General features: G+C 57.6%; 3 protein-coding genes across 4 annotated transcripts in view; 1 reads left to right on the forward strand and 2 right to left on the reverse strand.

The window, feature by feature from the left end:
* Positions 1-267: 267 nt before the first annotated feature.
* POLR2E (RNA polymerase II, I and III subunit E) lies at positions 268-2938 on the reverse strand. Its single transcript, XM_063404859.1, has 8 exons — positions 2625-2938; positions 2305-2479; positions 2003-2118; positions 1531-1611; positions 1306-1364; positions 1033-1111; positions 820-893; positions 268-537 (listed from the first exon to the last, which is right to left on the reverse strand). The coding sequence occupies exons 1-7, from the start codon at positions 2679-2681 to the stop codon at positions 828-830; spliced, it is 633 nt and encodes a 210-aa protein (XP_063260929.1). The 5' UTR covers positions 2682-2938; the 3' UTR covers positions 268-537; positions 820-827.
* A 141-nt stretch (positions 2939-3079) lies between these two features.
* Positions 3080-4855, forward strand: GPX4 (glutathione peroxidase 4). Its single transcript, XM_063404862.1, has 7 exons — positions 3080-3235; positions 3469-3563; positions 3714-3858; positions 3939-4090; positions 4193-4217; positions 4486-4545; positions 4620-4855. The coding sequence occupies exons 1-7, from the start codon at positions 3137-3139 to the stop codon at positions 4650-4652; spliced, it is 609 nt and encodes a 202-aa protein (XP_063260932.1). The 5' UTR covers positions 3080-3136; the 3' UTR covers positions 4653-4855.
* Positions 4856-6170: 1315 nt separating this feature from the next.
* The window catches only part of SBNO2 (strawberry notch homolog 2), a 48261-nt gene continuing 33939 nt past the window's right edge, over positions 6171-20492 (reverse strand). For both annotated transcript variants that reach the window (XM_063403222.1, XM_063403223.1), the window contains 17 exons: positions 19841-19938; positions 17625-17707; positions 16588-16776; positions 16095-16267; positions 15581-15712; positions 15187-15322; positions 14773-14885; positions 14170-14241; positions 12520-12628; positions 12212-12286; positions 11795-11938; positions 11546-11640; positions 11338-11430; positions 11009-11140; positions 10733-10809; positions 10150-10340; positions 6171-8937 (listed from right to left, as the gene is read on the reverse strand). In XM_063403222.1, coding sequence (XP_063259292.1) covers positions 8372-8937; positions 10150-10340; positions 10733-10809; positions 11009-11140; positions 11338-11430; positions 11546-11640; positions 11795-11938; positions 12212-12286; positions 12520-12628; positions 14170-14241; positions 14773-14885; positions 15187-15322; positions 15581-15712; positions 16095-16267; positions 16588-16776; positions 17625-17707; positions 19841-19938 — 2478 coding nt within the window. In that variant the 3' untranslated portion in view covers positions 6171-8371. The remainder of the gene's footprint in view (positions 8938-10149; positions 10341-10732; positions 10810-11008; positions 11141-11337; positions 11431-11545; positions 11641-11794; positions 11939-12211; positions 12287-12519; positions 12629-14169; positions 14242-14772; positions 14886-15186; positions 15323-15580; positions 15713-16094; positions 16268-16587; positions 16777-17624; positions 17708-19840; positions 19939-20492) is intronic.

Below are 20492 nucleotides of genomic sequence, written 5' to 3' on the forward strand. Positions count from 1 at the left end.
CAGCGTCCTGGGATGGATTCAAATGAGTGAAACTGGGGGTGATGAGCAGCTGTGCATCGCAGTGTCTGAACAGCAGGGCCCCAAACCAGGGGACAGGGCAGGAGATCAGGGAAGGAACAAGGCTGAAGTCTGAACAAAGTGCCCAGGGCAGCTGGTAAAGCTCTGCAGGGCTCAGCCACGGTGCAGAATCCCAGCAGGAAGAGATTCCAAATGTAATGAAAAATATGCAGTGTCAAGGCTTTGCCACAGGGAGAGGCTGAGCAGCACTGAAGTTACAAACCTTTATTTCAAACAAGAGCCCATAAAAGAGGGAAGCAAAAACATTTCCCACTCATTTCCTCCCATGGCTTCAGGTCTCTATGGCTGAGTCCTGGATGGGACTGAGGGGTCACCACAAAGTCCAAGATGAGGGAATGAGGTGCAGTGATGGGGCTGCAGAGAAGGCAACGTGGGAAGAGGATTTCCTTGGCCACCTCTGAAGTGCAGGGATCTCTGAGTGCCTGTGAACTGCTGTGGGAGCCACCCAGCTCCTCACACCTGGAAAAGAAGGAGGGATGAGAATCACCTCGTGTCCCTGACCTGATCCTGCTCCAGGTCCCTCTGAACACCCCAAATCCCAACGGGCACAGCCTGAGCAGAGGCACAGCCGACAGGGGAGCCTCACCCTGCCCTCCCTCCATGAGCCATTTAAAACTCTGGGAAGTTTTAAAGTTTTTAAGTTCCAGGAATTTCCCTGGAAGCAGCTGCTTCACACTGACCTTGGAACACCTCCTGGCACTGCCCAGAGCCCCCCCAGGCAGGGGAACCCCTCATCCTTACCCACAGTGTCACTGCACCAGTCTGTAGGTGATGTACCTGCCCGCCGTCTCGCTGGGCCTGATGATCTTCACTACCTGCAGGGCAGACACAGAGCTCAGGAGAAGGAGGATGAGGAAGAGGAGGAGACACTTTTCCTGCTCCAACAGCTCCATAAGGGATCATCCCTTCTCTCCCCTGCCACAGGGAGCTGCCCCCTCAGCCTGCTGCTCTCACCTGGCCACGCTTGATGCCGAAGTACCGGGCCACAGGGTCCCCAGCCTGGATCCTGGGGAGCTGGTTCTCCCTCAGTTTGCTGTGCTGGGAGTCAAGGAGAAGCTCTGGACACACCACGGGCTGCTGGCGGCTCGTGGGACAGAGAAACGAACCACGGGAGGAGGGAGGGATTCCAGCCCAAATTTCATCACACCCGAGCAGGGGGGAGAGACACACAGAGGGACACTGAGGGGGACACTGAGGGGGACAATGAGGGGGACACTCAGAGGATACTATCGGGCCAGCAGCTCTGTTACTTCCTCCTTTGTCATGACCACGTGCTCCGGCACCAGCTGCAAACAGGAGAGAGGCTGACATGAGGCAGCAACTGGAGACAACGTGTTTGGGAGGGGAAAAGGACAACTGTGCCCCTCAGCCCTGCCAGAGGCCACGAGAAGGACTCTGGGAGAAGCAGGAATGCAGCCAGCACAAAGGAGGGACCGTCCTGCCCCTGCTCACCTCGTGCTCTGTGATGTTGATGAGAAGCTCCTGCTGCAGGAACTGCTCCAGGATGTATTTGGGAGCCATGTCAACCAGGGACTGGAAGGAAAAGGCCTGTCAGAGGTGGCTGGGGCAGCCCTGGCAGTGCTCAGAGCTGCTCCTCGGTTAGCACCTGGGCTCACAGGGACACAGGCAGGCTGGGAAGGAGCACACAGAACTCCTGGAACAGGGAAACATCTGTTTTTCCTTCCCTCACCTCCTGACTGCTTGTGAGCCCTTAGCTATGCCACTGCCACCAGGGCCAGCTACTCTGGTTAAACACATTTGGGTGCTAAAAAAGAGCCTGTGCTAAGGTAGAACAAGCTCCAGAAAAAAGCTTTTATCTGGAGGAAAATTCGGGGCTTTTATTTGCCCACAGCTACGCTGAGAAACAGAACGGGAAAACCCCCCCAGGAGCCCCGGAGTGGGACACGGCCCTGTCCCCACAGACCTGCTTGGCCGAGGGGGTCATGCCCTGCTGCACCACGATCAGTGCCCGGGTGATGTTCTCCTCCTGCATGCGCTGGCAGTACATCTTGATCGTCTTGATCCCCACTTTGGGCTCCTCTGAGGAAAGAACCAGAGCCGGGGTCACCAAGAGCCCCCCACGCCCCTCCCCGAGGGCTCAGCCAGACCCGGGGCAGTGAAAGCTCCCCCCGTGCTCCGAATCCCCCGAGGGCACAGGCGGGATCCCCCCGGGATCACCGAGAGCCTCCCCACGCTGTGAACGCGGCCCGGGCCGGCGCTGCTCACCGGGGAAGAACACGAACATCTGGTCCGTGGGATCATCGTTGTGAGCCACCAGCACGGTCAGGTCCGTGCGACGGGGGCGGCCCTCGCTGGGTTTGTCCCCGAACTGCGCCTTGAACTCCTCCAGCGTCTGGTCCAGCTCGTCCTGGGTCACCAGGTACCCGCGGTCGTGGCAGAGCTGCGGGAGCGGCACCGGGCTCAGGGACGCGCCCGCCCACACGGGACCGATCTCCGCACCCCCCACCTCCATCCTGCGGCCCCGCAGCGCCTCTGGAAATCCCCGCACACCCGGCTCGGCCCGCCGGTCCCTCCGTGCCCCGGACCTGCATGATGGTCTTGCGGATCTTCCACAGCCGGTACGTCTCCTCCTCATCGTCCATCTTCCCCGCTGAGGCCCTGCGGGCTGCCCGCGCTGCCGCCTGTCCCGCGCTCACACACAGGCGGCGCCCAAGCGCACACGGGGGGCCTCAGCCGCAGCGCCTCATGGGAGATGTAGTCCTCCACCAGCTGTCCCCCGCCGCTGGCTCCGGAGGGAACGGGAGTCTCTGTGCTGCTGCCGAGGAGAGCCTCTGGGTTGCTGCGGCTCTGTCCGGAACCCACGGCCGGTCGGGAGGGAATCACCGCCCGGGGGCCGGCCCGCTGCACCTGACTCCACAACCCCGCCCTTTGCTTTGTCCCTGCCCCCGGCCTCGTGGTCTCTGCCGATAAACACCCCCGCGGCCACCCCGCCCGCGCTGCCCTTCTATTGGTCAGCTTTCCATCAATCATCCCGCCGAGGCCACGCCTCCGCGCGCTGATTGGCCGCTCAGGCCGAAAGGGGCGCGGCGTGGGCGCGATGGGCTGGAGCAGTGCGGTGCGGAGCGCGCTGTGGAGCGGAGCGGCGGCGGCGCGGGCAGCGCTCCTGGGACCAGGGCTGGGCGCGGTGCGGAGCATGGTGAGTGCGGGGCGGCGGAGGGAGCGCCCCTCGGCCCGCTCCGGGACCGGCCCGCTCCGCTCCGGGACCGGTCCGTGCCGTGGGGGCTGGGCCTGCGGCCGGCCCCGGGTCTCTCCTGCGGGGGGCTCGGGCCTGGCCTGGCGGGGCCGCGGGGAGGCTCCGCAGGGTCCCACGGGGGAGCGGCGGTGGCGGGGCCGACACGGGGCTCCCCAAGTGACGCTCCCGCCCCTCAGTGTGCCCAGGCGGACGACTGGCGCTCGGCCAGGGCCATCTACGACTTTCACGCCCTCGATATCGATGGCAACGATGTGTCCCTGGAGAAGTACCGGTAGGACGGAGGGGCCGGGGTGGCGGAATGCGGCGCCGGGCGAGGTTGAGCCACAGCGGCTCTTGCGTAACCCTCACGCCTCGCCCGGGCGGGTGAGGGGACTCTGCCCGCGCCCTGCGGGGAAGGGCAGCTCATCCACCCCCTCTGCAGGGGCAACGTCTGTATCATCACCAACGTAGCCTCCAAATGAGGGAAGACCGCGGTAAACTACACTCAGCTTGTCGATTTGCACGCCCGATACGCTGAGAAGGGTTTACGCATCCTGGGCTTTCCCTGTAACCAGTTTGGGAAGCAGGTACGTGGGGTGGGAGCGTGGGTTCCCCGGGAGTGTCAGGATGGTTTGGGGACCCTCACGGTCCCGGTGTGGCCCCTCAGGAGCCCGGGGACAACGCTCAGATCAAGGCTTTTGCTGAGAACTACGGGGTGAAGTTCGACATGTACAGCAAGATCGACGTCAACGGGGATGATGCTCACCCTCTCTGGAAGTGGATGAAGGAGCAGCCCAAAGGGAGAGGCACCCTGGGCAAGTGAGTGTGGGAGGGGGAGAGCTTGGCTCTGGGCCAGGCTGGGGGTGAGGAAGGGCCTTTCTGCCCAAAACTCACTCCTGGTTTGTTTTTTTTTTCTCTTAGTGGAATAAAATGGAATTTCACCAAGGTAGGACACAGTTGGCTCCTCTGGGCTGTACCTCTCTCTGGGGAGCTGGGAGTGGTCCCTGAGGCAGGAGGGAGTTTCACACTGGGCTCTGCTCTGTGCCATGCCCCCAGGTGTCAGGGCAGGAGCATTCCTGGGGTGTCTAAAGACCCTTGGGAGCCCCTGCCCTGCCCACAGCACAGGCAGTCTGTGGCAGCTAGAGCTGCCACACCCCCAAACAGCTCCCTGGGAGCCTTGGACTCGCTCACCAGGGGTTGCTTCACTCCCACAGTTCCTCATTAACCGGGAAGGTCAAGTGGTGAAGAGGTACAGCCCGATGGAAGACCCCTACGTAAGTGCTGCTGCTGAGGAGGAGGGGAAGGCTGGGGATGTTCTCGTGGTACAACGCTCCCCTCTTGCCCACAGGTGATTGAGAAGGACCTGCCTGCCTACCTGTAGCTCTGCTCCGCTGTGCCCCTGCCTGTCCTGACCCCGCTGCCCGTGGAGCCTCCTCCAGCCCCATGACGGGCTGCCTCCAACCCAGCTGCTGGTGGGGCAGCCCTGACCCATGGCGTGCACCTGCTGGACCGAGGCTCCGGGGCCGTGGCCGCTGCGGGCAGGAGCAGCTGGAGCCCCCTTGCAATAAAAAGTGTTAGGAATGAGCTGCTGTGTTTGATCTGGGGTGGAGCAGGGATGGGGCCGGGGCTGCTGCGCCGCTCCTGCTGAGAACCTGGAGTTTGCTGGGAAGCCAGGACCTTATGCAACTCGTGAGCCAAGCAGGGATAATCCTCAGTGCTTAGGAGGAAGGGGAAATCCGGCGTGATCCGTGCTCCTTAGGGGCTCCCTGGACAAAGGCAGAGCTGGGGAAGGTTTGTCCCCCCTCTGGGATCCCCTCCTGTCCCCTCCCTTCCCTCTGGGATCCCCTCCTGTCCCCTCCCTTCCCTCTGGGATCCCCTCCTGTCCCCTCCCTTCCCTCTGGGATCCCCTCCTGTCCCCTCCCTTCCCTCTGGGATCCCCTCCTGTCCCCTCCCTTCCCTCTGGGATCCCCTCCTGTCCCCTCCCTTCCCTCTGGGATCCCCTCCTGTCCCCTCCCTCCCCTCTGGGATCCCCTCCCGTCCCCTCCCTCCCCTCTGGGATCCCCTCCTGTCCCCTCCCCTCCTGTCCCCTCCTCTGGGATCCCCCCTCATCTCCAGAACCCTCCTGGCAGGGCAGGGCAACAGAGGGGATGGGTCCAGCAGTGGTGCAAGCTCTGGGCAGGAGAAATTCCTGCAGAACAGAACCCAGGCATGTTGGGACCTGGCAGAACATCCCCTGCAGCCAGGGATGTGTCTGACCACAGCAGGATCATCCTCCTCCTCAGGGCAGCGTCCTGGCACAGCCGTGCCCAGCCTGGTGTCCCATCCTGGGCAGGGACAGCTCAGGTTGTGCCATGCAGGAAATGCTGCTGCACCTCTGCTCAGGGCTTGGGAAATGCTGGGTCTGCCTGTCACATCCACAGCCCCCTCGGGGAATCTGTCCCCAGGAAAAATCCCAGGGTTTCCCCAGTCTGATAACCCTGCAGAGCCTCCAGCCCAGCACATCAGGGCTGCTGGGAGGATCCTGCTCACATTTAGGGATCTGACTGGAGGTCACCCCCTCCCTCCTCCCACAGGGCCAGCAGTGCCTGGATGAGATGTCCCAGAGCTGTGGCAGCTCCTGCTGGGGGAACACGCTGGAACAGAGGTTCCTTTATCTGTGTTTTTCCAGCCGAGCCAGGAGGGAGCTGCGTCATTCAAGGCCAGTGCCCAGGCTGGATCCAGGCTGGATCCTCCTCTGCTTCTCCCAGGGAGAGGGGGAGGCTTGGGACAGCCCTCAGTGCCACCGAGTTGGTGACTCAAGAGATACAAAGTCCAGCAGGATGCTGGCCCAGAGATTCCTGATCCAATCCCAGTTGGGCTCCTGGGTCAGGTTGGACAGACTGACAGACAGAGACAGAGCTGGGAGTTGCAGAAATCTCACGTGTGGCTTCTGTTCCATTTTTACTGAGCAGAATGAAAAATTATCCTTCTGAGGCAAGTAGAAAATTCAGGAATTATTAGTCCAAGGCACATATTCTAAAAAAATCTCTTTACATATTTACAACTTAATTATAAATATACACAGAAACAAAAGGCAAACAACAAGCAGATTAAAAAGTGCCAACACAAAGGTGTCAGGGAAGAAAACAGGGACTCATTAAAAATACAATCAGTAGGACAACTGCAGAATAATTTAGTGAAAAGATAACATTACATATTATTGACCCTGACAAAACATGGGATCGGGGCAGGGAAGGGATTCCTTGAAGGTGCTCTCTGTCTTTCCAGAGACCAGGGAGGGAGGATTGCATATATTTTAAAGTTAAGGTCAAAGCCACCAGGTAAGGCTCCGGTGACAGCAGAGGGTGCCCAGCAGGGAATTCCCCCTCGCTATTCCTGAGTTTAAACCTCTTTGAGCTGGGTTTTCCTTTTCCCTCACTGCTGAGAATTCAGCCCCAAGCGAGCAGTGCTTTAAATAGGGGAGGGTGTGGAGAGGGGGAGCCTGGCTCTGCCTGGGCCCCGGGGAGGCTGCTGGGGTTGAGAGGAGCAGAGCTGGGGGAGAAGAGGAGCCCCCGAGGCAGCAGCAGGGCTTTGGGGGGCACAGGGGGCTCCCCCATCTTTGGTGATCACTTTGAGGTAAGGAGGTAAAATGTGCCCCCAACCCCAGGGATTGAGCCTGGCTTGGCTGAGAGGCAGGTGCCAGCTTGGGAAGTGGGTAAGGAGAGGGCCCCAAAACGAAATTCAGGGACCAGAGTAGCCTCAAACTGAGCCACTTGTGTGGCACCAGGGCAGGGCTGTGACCTCGGGCTATTGGGGGTCAGTTCCTGCCACAGCCAGAGCACAACGCTCTGGACACGGACCCAGAGCAATTCCCAACACCCAGCAGGGCACTGTGCCAGTCCCTGAGCCCTGCAGGGACATGGGGGTGACACCACCAGGCACTGTGAGGCTCCAGCCCCCTCAAAACTGCCCTGTTAGGGCACACAGGATCCCCTTCCCCAGGGGCTCTCAGAGGAAGGGCCAGGTCAGCCAGGGATGGTCCCAGGCTCTCCCTGAAATCATCCTGGTCCCACTTTAAGGAAAGGCCTCGATGCCCTCGGTCCTGGGGAGGAGGCAGCAGGGAGTGGGGCTTTGCAAAGCAGCCTTTGTTCTTTGGTATCTGAGGGGGAGGCTGCAGCAGGAGCAGCCAAACTGCAAATCCCGGGTGGTGACAGTGACACTGCACATTCTGCGCAGTGACAATGACACTGCACAACCCGTCTGGGCTGCCCTGACCCAGACCCCTGCACCGGGGTCCATGGTCCAGCCAAGGACAGTGGCAGGACCAGAGGGATGTCCAGGTGAAGGGACAACATGTGACAGCAGGAGACTGGCCAAAGCACGTCTGGTCACGGGGACCTGGTGAGGTTAAAGTGCAGGACAGGGGACATCTGTCCCTTCTGCTCTGGGGAATCCTGCTGGTCCTGGCATGGCTGAGCTCTGACAGACTCAAGCTCTGTCACCGTGGGGGTGCAGCCAGCCCTGGGCACCCCCACGGAGCTCAGGCAGCCCAAGGTCCCTGCCCGGGAAGGGCAGCACAGGCAGTTTCCAACCTCTCACTGCACCTGCTCAGCCCTGCCAGGGAACACCTGAGCTCAGCATCTCCCAGCTCCTGTGGGACAACCTTCCCTTCCCTGCCAGCACAGCCTCGGGGTCCACAGCAGTGCTGGGCCCCCACCCTTCCCTAACTGACCAATAGTGGTCAGTGGGTCATTCCAGAGCCTGGCCGTGGCCCTGCTGGGCTGGGGAAGGCTCGGACACTCAGTAGTCTGCAGGGGGTGGGCAGAGGAGGGGTCTCCCCTCAATCCCACTTGGGCACTGACCTGTGAGCAGGACTCGACCCAGCAGAGCCCCTCAGCCCAGTGGGACCCGCTCAGCTCCCCCTGGGCACGTTCCATACAAACCTCTACATGCCTGGCTGAATATTATATATAAATAAAATTCGCTTTAAGGAACTTCCAGGCTTTTTCTTCCCTCAAAACCAGAGCAGGGTTAGTCCAAACCAGTAGAAAAGTTAGGGCTCCTCAGCTCTCACCTCTGCACCAGAGGACACGGATCCACAGCAGCATTCCCAGCCGGAATTCAGAAGTCTGGGAAAGGCCCACTGAACTGGATCACACTCTGGCGCTCCGGGGGGAGCAGGTTCTCCTGGGAGGGCCCGTTGAACGTCCTCAGCATGTCCTCCAGGATCTCTCTAAAATTGATATTCCCGTCTTGCTGGAGAAAATCATCCTGTGGCTGCTGCAGGGGGGCCGGGGCGGGCAGGGCGGGGGGCTCGTGCAGAGAGGGGCCGGGGGCTGCGCTGCCCTCCAGGCTGGGAGCGTGGCCAAAGCCAAAGGACAACCTGTGCTGCTGCTGCTGGGGCTGCAGGGGGGGCTCCGAGGGGAAGCACAGCCCTCTGCTCTCCGCGGTCAGCACCACGTCGGCAATGCTGTTGCTGGGAGGGCTGTAGGTCAAGTCCAGGATCTCGTCCTGGCACAGGGAGGGCAGGGGCAGCCCAGGCCCTGGCAGGATGTGCAGGGGCAGGGGGAAGGGTGAGCTCTGCTCCTGGGCCTGCAGCAGCCGGCTGTGCTTGCGCTTCACGTCCTCGTCCATCTGCTTCAGCTCCTCCCGCACCCTGTGGACGCAGCTCTCGGGGATCTTTATCCCTGCGGGAGGAACAGGCATCAGTGCCCTGGGGCAGGACCTTTCACTCCCTGATACAGCAAAACCTTCTCTCCCCATCACGTGGAGCGGCTAAGTCAGACCAGAATTGTCGTGTGATTTGTGATTAATTATCTCAGCTGAAAACCTCCTTAGCCAGCAATAAGCATTCTGTCTTGGTGTGAGAAAGGAAAACCAGTGACTGCAGAACACAAGCATTTTTACAACTATAAAAGACCACAATGATTTTCATGAGATCAGAAATCTCTTATACACTCTCTGAGCATGTGGAGAGTTCTCCTTGATGACCAAGATGAGCATCAAGTTACTTCCCCTGGGGACTGAGAAACTAAGGAGATTCTCTGCACACCACTGTCATTTTTTGGTAAGTGACATTGACTCCTGATTTATTCTATTTCTTTGCCACCTGTAACATAGGTACTTTTATCTACTAGTACTGTTTCTTTTGTTTATCCTGTGTAGTGAGTAAAGTAAATCTGTCCATCTCTGTTTTCCTTGGCCTATTCATGGCTTGATCTGTCATTATTAAGAATTTGCAAGTGAGAGTGGGTTTTGGGGTGCTGTCTACTGCCAGAAACCTGACAAAGGCAGGACTTGTCTAAGCTCTCCCCTCTCCTTTCACAACACGCCCACAGCACTCCGGGAAGGGATGGGGCACTGTGGGGACAGAGGGAAAGGGCAGCAGCACCGAGGGTGTTCACGAGGATGATGGGTTTTGCTCACCCCCTCTGCCCCAGCACATCCAACTCCCCTCCTTCCCACAGGGTCACCTCAGCAGTGCATGCTTGTCACTCTGAGTTTTCCTCGTTTTCTGAGCGTTCATATTAAATTAGAAGTTTTCACTTCTCACGCTCTGTTCACGTAAACAAGAGATTGTTTTTTGTAAATACTGTCATTGTTTTTGCGTTCTTCTTGATGAGGAGAGTGTTAGTTGCCAGTCTGTTTGACCAATGTGGTTGAGAGGTGGGAATTCCACCCTCCAATCCACGGTCACCTTTCTAAAAGTATGTAAGGAGATAAAATAAACAAAGCAGGGCTTCTGCCCCTGCTCTGATTTTCTCCAAAATTCCAAGTGCCCGTGTGGCAAACAGCAGTGGGTGCTTCCACCCCTCCTGCTGGAACACGCCTCTTTTAGGAAGGGAATCTTGGTGCTGGGCAGCTGAACCCCTTCCTCCCCTTCCCTGCACTTCACCCACCGACTTGTTTCTTCTTCTCCTTGGTCTTGAGGCGCACGATCTGCAGGTAGCTGCTGCTGGTGATGTCTGCCATGATGCTGGCGATCCTGCTCCACACGCGCAGCAGGGCCCCGCACAGCATGTAATAATGCCTCAGGCGCATGCCCTGGAAGCATTCCTTCCCCTCCTGGATCAGCTTGCAGCTCTTGTTCCTTCAGGGACCACGGGGGAAAACCACTGGGATCAGCACAGGTCCCTGGAGCTGAGTGGGATTCACTTCCCCACAGCCTCCCCCACTGCCACAGTCAGGGAGCCCCAGGGTTGTGCCTAGGGAGGGAGGATGGGGCTGAATGGCTTTAGGGTGAAAGTGAGGAGATTTAAATTGGATATTGGGGAGAAATGACTCCCTGGGAAGGTGGTGAGGGCCTGGAACAAGCTGCCCAGAGAAGGTGTGGCTACCCCTTTCCTGGAAGAGTTCAAGGCCAGGTTGGATGAAGAACCTGGTGGAAGATATCCCTGCCCATCCCATGGGCTTCATTTAAAGTCCCTTCCAACACAAGCCATCCTGAGGTTCTGCAGCAGGCTGGGGCTGCAGCTGCCTTACCAAACAGCGTGGTTACAGTTCTTCAAGGAGAAGTGGTAGCTGCTCTCCCAGTGCTCCTTGGCTTCCTCGGGCGGCACCTGCAGCAGAACACTCAGCATTAGGAATTTTCCACTGTCCAGGACGAAGGGATGTGAAATCCAGGGCTGGGAGTCAGGACACTTAGTGCTACCACCACCCCTGCCCATCCACAACAGAGCCACCAGGAGCTGTGACAGGGTTACAATAAATGCCCTTCCAACCTCCCCCTCTCCCCTGGAGCCTGCAGGTGCCACCTACCCGCCGGTATTTCTTCTGCAGACTGTCCAGGCTCTCAGGCTGGCTTTGCTTCCCAATATTTGGCTTGTAGAGGATGAAGTTCTTCCCACGGCTCTGCTCTGCCAGCAGACAGGTGTGTTTGTTGCCTCGCACCTGTGGGGCACAGCTGATGGTCACAGGCACAGCCTCCCTCCCCAGATTTCTCTAATCTAACCCCTTCCTGCCAGGATGGAAGACCTTGGAGTAATTTTTCAGCCCTCAGGAAGAGTGACCTCGTCCAACCATGGCAGATTTCCTTCTGGAATCATCCCTGAGCTGAGATGCCACCCTGGCAGAGCCCAGGGACATACCTTGTAGGAGAGGTAGAACCCATCGAAGGTTCCTGTCAGTTTGAGTGACTTCTCGTAGGCTTCCTCCCACTTTAAGCCTCTGTCAACGCTGATCTGAACAGGGACACACAGAGGGATTTGTAACTCCAGGGGCAGGAAAGTGCCTCAGTGTCTGCCTCACAAATCTCCCCTCAGCACAGCCTAGAAGCAGGCAGAGACAGGAGCCCACCTTGTAGAACACGACCTGCCCGTCCTGCGGGTGCCCTGGGGTCAGGAAAACCTCCTTGCTCTCCTCGTAGATCTCATCCACTCCTGGGGCTAAATCTGTGGAAGGAGAAAAGGCTGTTGTAAAGAACATCCTCCCAAAAGCACCTCCCTGGGTCTCAGGATCTGTGCTGGGTGGGGACACTGCACTGGGAGGAACTGGAACCCCAGGGGTGCAGGAGGCAGAGCTGTGGCCATCCCTCCTTCTCCATACCAAGGATGCCCATGTCGTATTTGCCCTCCTTCTTGTCCTTCTCAATCAGGTAGTCAAAGGTGTCAGAAAAATACTGGAAGAGCATGTTCTGCTTGTCCACCTCCAGGCCCAGGATGCGGTTCAGGAACTTGGTGATGGAGCAGTCTGCAAGAGCACAGTGAGTCAGGAATGAGCTGGATGTGGAACCCACCAGCCCCTTCCCAAAGAGCCTCCCCAGCAGCCCCACCATGTCCCAAGCCCAGTCCAAGGGCTGCTCCTGTGGGGAACCACGGGGTCTGCAGCACAGGTTGTTCCTCCAGGACCTTCCCCTCAAGGCAAACATCCTGCCCAGGCGCCCAGCAAACCACAGGACGTCAGGTGGGCCATGGCACCCCCACCTCTTCCATCTGCCTTGGGCAGGAGCAGCTCCACACGTACCCTTCTCCACGGAGATGGTGCCATATTTCATCTGGCTGCAGCAGATCCCCACGGAAATCAGCCCTTGCTTCATTTCTGGAATGGCAGAAGACATCTTTTGCGTTTTGGGGTTAAGGATCCCATCAGCATTCCTGAGGACTGCTTCCCCTCCAGGAACTCAGCCTCTCCCCGTGCCTGGCAGTGACACTGTAAGCCAGTGGCACTTTCCCCTCTGTTTTCTCCCTCTGACCTCCTGCTCGGTTCTTCCAGCATCCCAAAGCTGAGACCAACCCATCCAGCAGAAACCCTGGAGCTGGTAATGTTCTTACCATGGAAAAAGGTGTCCTCCCCTCTCCCGTAGCTCCTGGGCACAGGAACCCTGTTCTCCGTGTGGCTGAGGATCGTGGACAGGACCCTGTCCAGGGCTTTGGCCCCGTACTGCAGAGGAGAGCAGAGTCACACACGGGAGGAACGACACGGGCAGCCGAGCTGGGGGTGTCACACACTGCTGAGGGGACACTGCTGAGGGGACACTGCTGAGGGTGTCACTGCTGAGGGTGTCACTGCTGAGGGTGTCACTGCTGAGGGGACATGTGCTGCTGAGGGTGTCACACACTGCTGAGGGTGTCACTGCTGAGGGGACGTGTGCTGCTGAGGGTGTCACACACTGCTGAGCAGCCAATCTGGGGCTGGGGATGTCACACACTGCTGAGGGTGTCACTGCTGAGGGTGTCACACACTGCTGAGGGGACACTGCTGAGGGTGTCACTGCTGAGGGTGTCACTGCTGAGGGGACATGTGCTGCTGAGGGTGTCACACACTGCTGAGCAGCCGAGCTGGGGCTGGGGATGTCACACACTGCTGAGGGTGTCACACACTGCTGAGGGGACACTGCTGAGAGTGACACTGCTGGGGGTGTCACTGCTGAGGGGACACTACTGAGGGTGTCACTGCTGAGGGGACATGTGCTGCTGAGGGTGTCACACACTGCTGAGGGTGACACTGCTGAGGGTGTCACACACTACTGAGAGTGTCACTGCTGGGGATGTCACACACTGCTGAGAGTGTCACACACTGCTGAGGGTGTCACACACTGAGGGTGACACTGCTGAGGGGACACTGCTAACAGCGTCACTGCTGAGGGTGACACTGCTGAGAGTGTCACTGCTGAGGGTGTCACACACTGCTGAGGGTGACACTGCTGAGGGGACACTGCTAACAGCATCACTGCTGAGGGTGACACTGCTGAGGGTGTCACTGCTGAGGGGACATGTGCTGCTGAGGGTGTCACACTGCTGAGGGTGACACTGCTGAGGGGACATGTGCTGCTGAGGGTGTCACACACTACTGAGGGTGTCACACACTGCTGGGGGTGTCACACACTGCTGAGAGTGTCACTGCTGAGGGTGTCACATACTGCTGAGGGTGTCACTGCTGAGGGTGTCACATACTGCTGAGAGTGTCACACACTGCTGAGGGTGTCACACACTGCTGGGGGTGTCACACACTGCTGAGAGTGTCACTGCTGAGGGTGTCACACACTGCTGAGGGTGACACTGCTGAGGGGACACTGGTGAGAGTGTCACTGGTGAGAGTGTCACACACTGCTGAGAGTGTCACACACTGCTGAGAGTGACACTGCTGAGGGTGTCACACCCAGAGGAGGGTGTCACACACTGCAGAGAACACTGTTGCCCCAGGAAGGCCACAGACAAGGCAAGGGGGAAGCTGTGTCACTGTGTCAGTGCCTCCCATGTCCCCAGGGGAATGGAGCACAGGCCCCTCCCTGGGCACAGAGGACTGGGTGCCCTTCCCAGCTCCCAGTGGAAGCAAAATCCTCAGTGTGACCACGACTCTGAGCTCACAGGAGCTGGGAGCTAGACTGGGGCCTGCCTGGCAATGATCCTGCTGGTTCTGGCTCCCTCTCCCAGCTCCTCCAACCCCCTCTCAGCCACGCTGCCCTGGCCCAGCCCTGTCACCTTGTTCTCGAAGTTGTACTTGCTGAGGTCCCGGGACTCGGTGGCCCGTCGGTCCCCGTGAGTTAAGGCACCCTGGGAAGGAAGACAGAGCAAAAGGTTCTTACTCTGAGCTGTTGCAAAACACCAGGGAAGGACGGCCAAAGGCACGTCCGGGAATGTGCCATAGGGAGGCAGTGTTCCTCTGGAATACTGAGACTTTACCAAAGGATTTGGGGATTTATCAGATGTGAAGAAAATGAAACAGAGGAAAACTAATTATTCCGTTAATTATTTTGTCAGCTTTTTGGGAATAATATGGGTGTATGCTCCAGTAATAGAGGGGAGAAATTGCAGCATCTGGAAGCAGGTTCTTGCTTCCCTGGAATTCCTCCCAACACCTTGGTTATGTATTCTTCCTCACTTCCTTTCCCAAATCCCAGGATGCTAAATCCTGGGATAAGGGACCCCAGGAATGCTTTCTGCATTCCATGACTGCAATGCCTCAGCCAGGGGTGACAATCCCCAGCTCCAGTGGCCGTGTTGGTGGGGCTCTGACCCGGGATCTCCTCAGGGGGGATCAGAGCCGTGCTGGGGTCACTGCTGAGCTCTGCTGTGGGCACTCACCAGGCTCTCCAGGCGTTTTGCCACGATGGATGCAAACCTCCTCTCCCCTGCCAGCTCTGAGATGAGGAACACGTACTCGGGGGCAGAGACCTGGTTGGATCTGTGCGTTCGGCCTGCAGGGACACGGGAACAGGGACGGAACATGAGGTTGGGACAGCCTGTCTGGAATGGGAATGTAACCAGAAAAGCCACATAATGCCCATCTCTCCCACCCTGGGGAGTCCATCCTCTGCCCCAGAACTCAGGGCTATAAAGGCTCTGCCAAGTCGCAGCAGCACCACTGACTGTGCCTCTGTTCTTCTCCCCACAAAGACATCTCCTAAATGCACCCACACCTGACCCTCCCAGGGCCCATCCCACAGCCTGGCCCACGCTCAGGGGAGGTGACAGTGCCCAGGGACACCCATCCCTCACCAAACTGCTGGATGGCCCTGTCTGCACTCCAGGGCAGCTCCAGGGTCATGTGCACCCGGCGCTTCTGGTTCTTCACCCGTCTGTCTGCTTGGAGGGAGATCCCTGAGCTGGAGGCCTCCGAGATTATCGCTACGAGCTACAGGAGAGATGAGTGAGAGCAGAGTGAGGCTCCTGGACATGTGATAACAGCTTCAAGAAAAAGCCCCAGGCACTACAGCAGCCTAGAAAAGAGACCTGGGAGGCTTTGTCACCTTCCAGCAGGTAAAACCCACAGAGAGCTGCTGCCCTGAGGCTGGCAGGGCACAGGGAGGCACAGCCACCCCTCCCTGCCCTCCCCCTGCCAGCACCCTCAGTCCCGTGCAGGTTTTTGGAGCTTTTCTTTCTCCCAGCTCACCTTTTCCCCCTGCATGAAGCGCTCCTTCTCCTTCAGGTTGACGTGGTCGATGGAGAGCCCTTGCTCGGCGCGGGACTCGAAGACGACGGCGCCGTCGGGCCGGCGCACCACGCGTCCCTTGCGGCCCGTCATCTGCAACAGGAGAGGGGCTGCTGCAGGGGGCACCCACTAGCCCAGCAGGGCCAGCCAGGCAACTCCCAACTCTTTTTCACGTTGCCATGAAGAGGAAACCCTCTGCCAGCAAGAACCTTTTTTTTTTTTTTTTTTTAATAGAAGAAATTTTTCTCTGTATGGTCACAGGTTGCCCAGAGAAGCTGTGGCTGCCCTGTCCCTGGAAGTATCCAAGGCCAGGCTGGATGGAGCTTGAAGAACCTTGGATAGTGGAAGGTGTCCTTGCCCAGGCAAGAGGAGTGCAACAAGATCATCTTTAAGGTCGCTCCCCATCCAAACCATTCCATGATCCCTTTCCTGTCACCCAGTGCCACCAAAACACACTGACAGTGGGAAGAAGTACCTCAGCCACATTCTCTGGCCCCCCAAAATAATCAATCAGTTCATCCAAGGTGTTGAGAGGTAGCTCTTTGCCCAGTGCTTTCACTTTTGCTAGCAGGTCCTGTTTCATCTTTTCGACCTTCTGCTCTCTCAGGCCGTGCAGCTCTTTCTGGGAAGGCAGCATGTGGAAACCACCTGCAGTGTGAAACACAGAAATTTTAGAGTTCCCTGGTAACTGGACATCAGAGAGGGGAGAAAAGTTATCCCAGAGGGTTTTTGGGGGGCACTGTTGCTGGACAAAGATCCACAGAGTGAATTCTCTTCCATCTTCCCCCTTCTGCTGGGGAAAGGAGCACACGGGGCAGGTCCCTGCTGCTCGCTGACCACAGCGGGTGAATGTGGGTTCATTTCACTTCACCCCTAGGATAAAATCCAGCCAGGATCACAAGGCTGAAGGGTCCCTGCAGGACCCAGTGCCCCGTCCCCAGCTGTCCCCGTGTCACTGCCCCGCTCACCCCTGTCCTCGCCGAAGGTGTGATCCACAAAGATGACATCGTCCGTCTCTAACAGGGACTCTGGGGACGAGGTGAGGTCACTGTCCAGCCCCATGTCGGAGTCGGTGCTGCTGTCATCACTGATCTTAATGACGACCCCTTGGTCACACGGGCCCCGCAGAGCCTTGGGGCAGCGGCCCCTCGGCCGCCCTGCACGGAGAGCGAGCGGTGTCACAGCCCCAGCAGGGCACCAGGGACACAGAGGGGGAATCCCAGGAGAGCTGAGCCTGCCCCAATGACAGTCTGACCTCAGAAAGAGATTCTGGGGTAGGGGTGGTAATTAGGGAGGCAGCGAGAGCAGGAAGGAGGAAGGAAGAGAGAGAAAGGAAGAACCAGGCGCTCCTGAGCAGGGGTGAAGTTGGCTGCACGTGTCAGGACGGGCGCATGGCTGGCTCTAAGCAGTGCCAGCTCCTCAGGGAAGGAATCCCAGGGGGCTGCCTCCAGAGGAGTGTGCAGGACACAGGAAGGTTCTGCTGTTTTGGGACATTGTTCACTTGCAGGCACAGCACAACATGACCCCACTGCACGAGAGGGTTCGCACAGGCTGCTGCACAACCTGCCAGGGCTGCTGCCCCCTCTTCCCCCTGTTCCACACCCCACTGGAGGAGAAATCTCAATACTCTTCTTACCTGTAGCCACAACAAATAATTCAGCAGGGAAATTACTTTTTTTTTCAGGACACCTTCTATGCTCTAAGTAAGGGGTTGTGCAGGAGGGGTTCAGACACCAGCCAGGCCTTGTGCCATCTGCCCCCAGTGTGGGTCAAGGGGAAGGGTCAGGGAAAGGGCAGTGGGGCAGGAGGAAAAGGGGGGATGACCCAGAGCTGCTGTCCTTTGGATGAGGGAGCAATGGGAGATGTGCAGGAGGGCAAACCAAAACCAGGGAGAGCAGCAAAAAGCATGAAGTGGGGAGAAGGAAAAAAGGCAGAGAAGCTGAGTGGCTGGGGGGAGCAGCAGGGCAAGAAGCAGGGGCTGGGCTGGGAGTGAGGGAACTCTTACGTTTTCTTTTAATGCCAGTTCCTTTTTCTCTCTTTCTTTTGGTTGAAGGAAAGTGCTTCTGAATTAGTGATAGAAAGACGCCTCTGAAAGTAAGATGCAAAATTTATTCCAGCTACCAGCAGCTTGTGCTGGTTATCACATAGCAGTGTGTGTTTGGGATAGTCCCACATTCCATGGAAGAGAGGCCAATCCACCCCATTCATGGCCACCAGCTCGGGCTCAAGCCAGCCCTTGGTGCAAGGTGGCTCTTGGACCTGCAGGTCCTTTATACAGCAACCAAGAAGGAGTTTTAAATGGGAAACATCACACTGGGAAACTGTTACACCAAAAATCCAGTGAGCTCCAGTGTCCCAGCCCCTCTGCATGCCCTGAGAGCACAGAGCACTGTCAGGACATCCAACAAATGTGCTCCCCCAAAGCCCTCCATGGCCGTGGGCCTGCTTCCCACAAAACCAAGGGACAGAACGTGTCTGTCCTGTAGTGGTTCTAAGTGAATGGAAGAAAAAAAAGTCAGAAAAGGTGAAAATCAAAGGTTTCTGTGGGCAGTTCTGCAAATCAAAGAGGAAATGGTTAAATGTTGACTGTGTGGATGGACCCCCAGGGCAATGGGGTGGTGCTGACTGAGCTCTGTTTGAAAAAAAAACCAACAAAAAACCCCAAAACCAAATGTTGCAAGCAACAGGTGAGAAGATGGACATGAAAACTCCCCTGGGTGAGAAAAGGGAGACTTGGGAACTGGGGAGGGAACTCCAGGACCCTTGGCACGAGGGGCTGAAGGGGACAGTGACACACTGCTCCTCAGAGGGACACAGCTCTGTGACTGCATTTATGTGACACCAGGAACCCTTGTCCTGTGTGCTGGGGTGACCCAATGGCCACTGACTCTGGAGCCTGCTGGCTGTGAAATTCCCTCATTTCCCACACTTGCCCTCCCCATCTTCCTGAAAACAGAGCCCTGGGCTGGAATCCCAGCACCATGTTTATTTTTAACCCCATTTCTCGGCATCTTTAAATTGCTCCTTCCCAGCACACTCCCCTCCAGAAATCCCCTGAAGTGCTGGAACACCAGGACACACATTTGGAGGCTGAGCAGATGCCAGGGGACACTTGGAGATGTGGCCAGGGCTGTGGAACACGGAGCTCCTGCCCCTGGGAGTGGGGACAATTCACACAGAGAGGGACCCCTGACAGACCCCTCCTCCTGCACAGCCCAGCCAGGGACTACCCTGTCCCCTAGACTGGAGTTCTGTGACATGGAGACCAACCCAAGGGGCCAAATCACCCAAGGAGCTGCCAGAGCTGCCTTGTGCACTGTCACCAAACTGAATCTGGTTTCCAGAAATGGGCTGGAGGCAGAGGAGTGACCCAGATCAACCCAAATCCCCCCTCAACAAGGGAGGAAAGCTCAGTTTAACCCAGCCTCACGCTACCTCGGGCATCTCTCACTGCTCCCAGCTGCAGCAAAAGTCACTTGGAAGAAAACAGCTCTGCAGAACAGAGGAAACCAAAACCAATCCCAGATTTTTGTCCCTCGTCATGCAGGAACAGCCACATTCAGGGATGGGCTGGGTTTTTGGAAGGGGGAGCAGGAGCTTCGCTTTCTGCTGAACAGGTAGCACAAGTCCTGCAGCTGGCTCACTCCTGATACAGGCAGCTGCTCTTCTGTTAGCTGGGAGCAATGGCCACACAAGCAGGACACTGGTCCATGAGCTGAGAGCCAACTCTGGTGGATCTGAACTCCTCAGACCACTCCTCCCTGCCCCTGCTCCACTGACACCACCTCACAGCATCATCCCAGCCTCTGCCATCACAGTAAATTCTCTTGCTCATTTCTTCTGTGTCAACAGCCTTGTTTTCCAGAGCCAGGTCCACACAAACTACCTCTGAGCTAAAATTCTGGCTCTCTTTCTGCCAATTCTTTTATGTGTGTAGAGAGTATGATCAGGCTCTTCCTGTAAGTCCACAGGAGATTTCTAAATCCAGGATGCAGCTCACACAGCCCCACCGAGGACACAGTGCCTCAAGGACCCACCTGAGTGTCCCCTCCACAGTACAGGGAGGAGTGACATCAGTCACCTGATGCAGTGAGGTAACTTAAAATGCAATTTTTTGCATTTTAAGACCTGCCAGTGCTCCGTGCCCCAGGGAACAGCTTTCCCCCCATTCCTCCAGCCTCCCACACACCCCACAAAGGAAAATAGGGATTTTTAACTCACTCTGCAGCAGAGACAAAGCAGTTGAGGTGCCCGTCGTTCTCGTCCAGGACCTCCCTGGTGCGAGCCTCCCCCGTGGACTGCAGGCCGATGACAATGCACTGTGGGGACACGAGGGACAGGGGTCACAAGGGATGGCACATTGCTACAGGCTTGAGGCATTTCCCAGGCCCAGGCACCTCCTCCTGGCCCCTGTTCCAGATAAATCCATGCTGGGCCCATAGCAGGGCTCCTGAGGAAGAACCATCTCTAAAATCTTTCAGCTTCAACACCCCCCCTGTGCTGACAGAGGGGAACTCTGAGCACAGAACCTCACTGACCGTGCTAGGAAATTTCTGCCTAAAATCTCCAAGGTGCACCCAGACAGAAGAAAGGACAGAGCTGTACTTGAGGTGAAGAATTATAGAATTCCAGATTGGTTTGGGTAGGAAGGACCTTGAAGTTCATCTCATGGGTAGGGACAACTTCACCAGACCAGGTTGCTCCAAGCCCCATCCAACCTGGTCTTAAACACTTCCAGCTTGAACACGATGCAGAATCCCCTCCCAGCCCAGCCTGCCCACACAAACAGCAGGCAAGAAACCACCTTAACTCCCCAGCATCACTCACTGGGAACATTTTCAGACACCCAGACAGTGCCCTTCACCCTGGAGAG

This window comes from Prinia subflava, chromosome 8 (genome assembly GCF_021018805.1).
Source record: "Prinia subflava isolate CZ2003 ecotype Zambia chromosome 8, Cam_Psub_1.2, whole genome shotgun sequence".
Classification (NCBI taxonomy): Eukaryota; Metazoa; Chordata; class Aves; order Passeriformes; family Cisticolidae; genus Prinia; species Prinia subflava.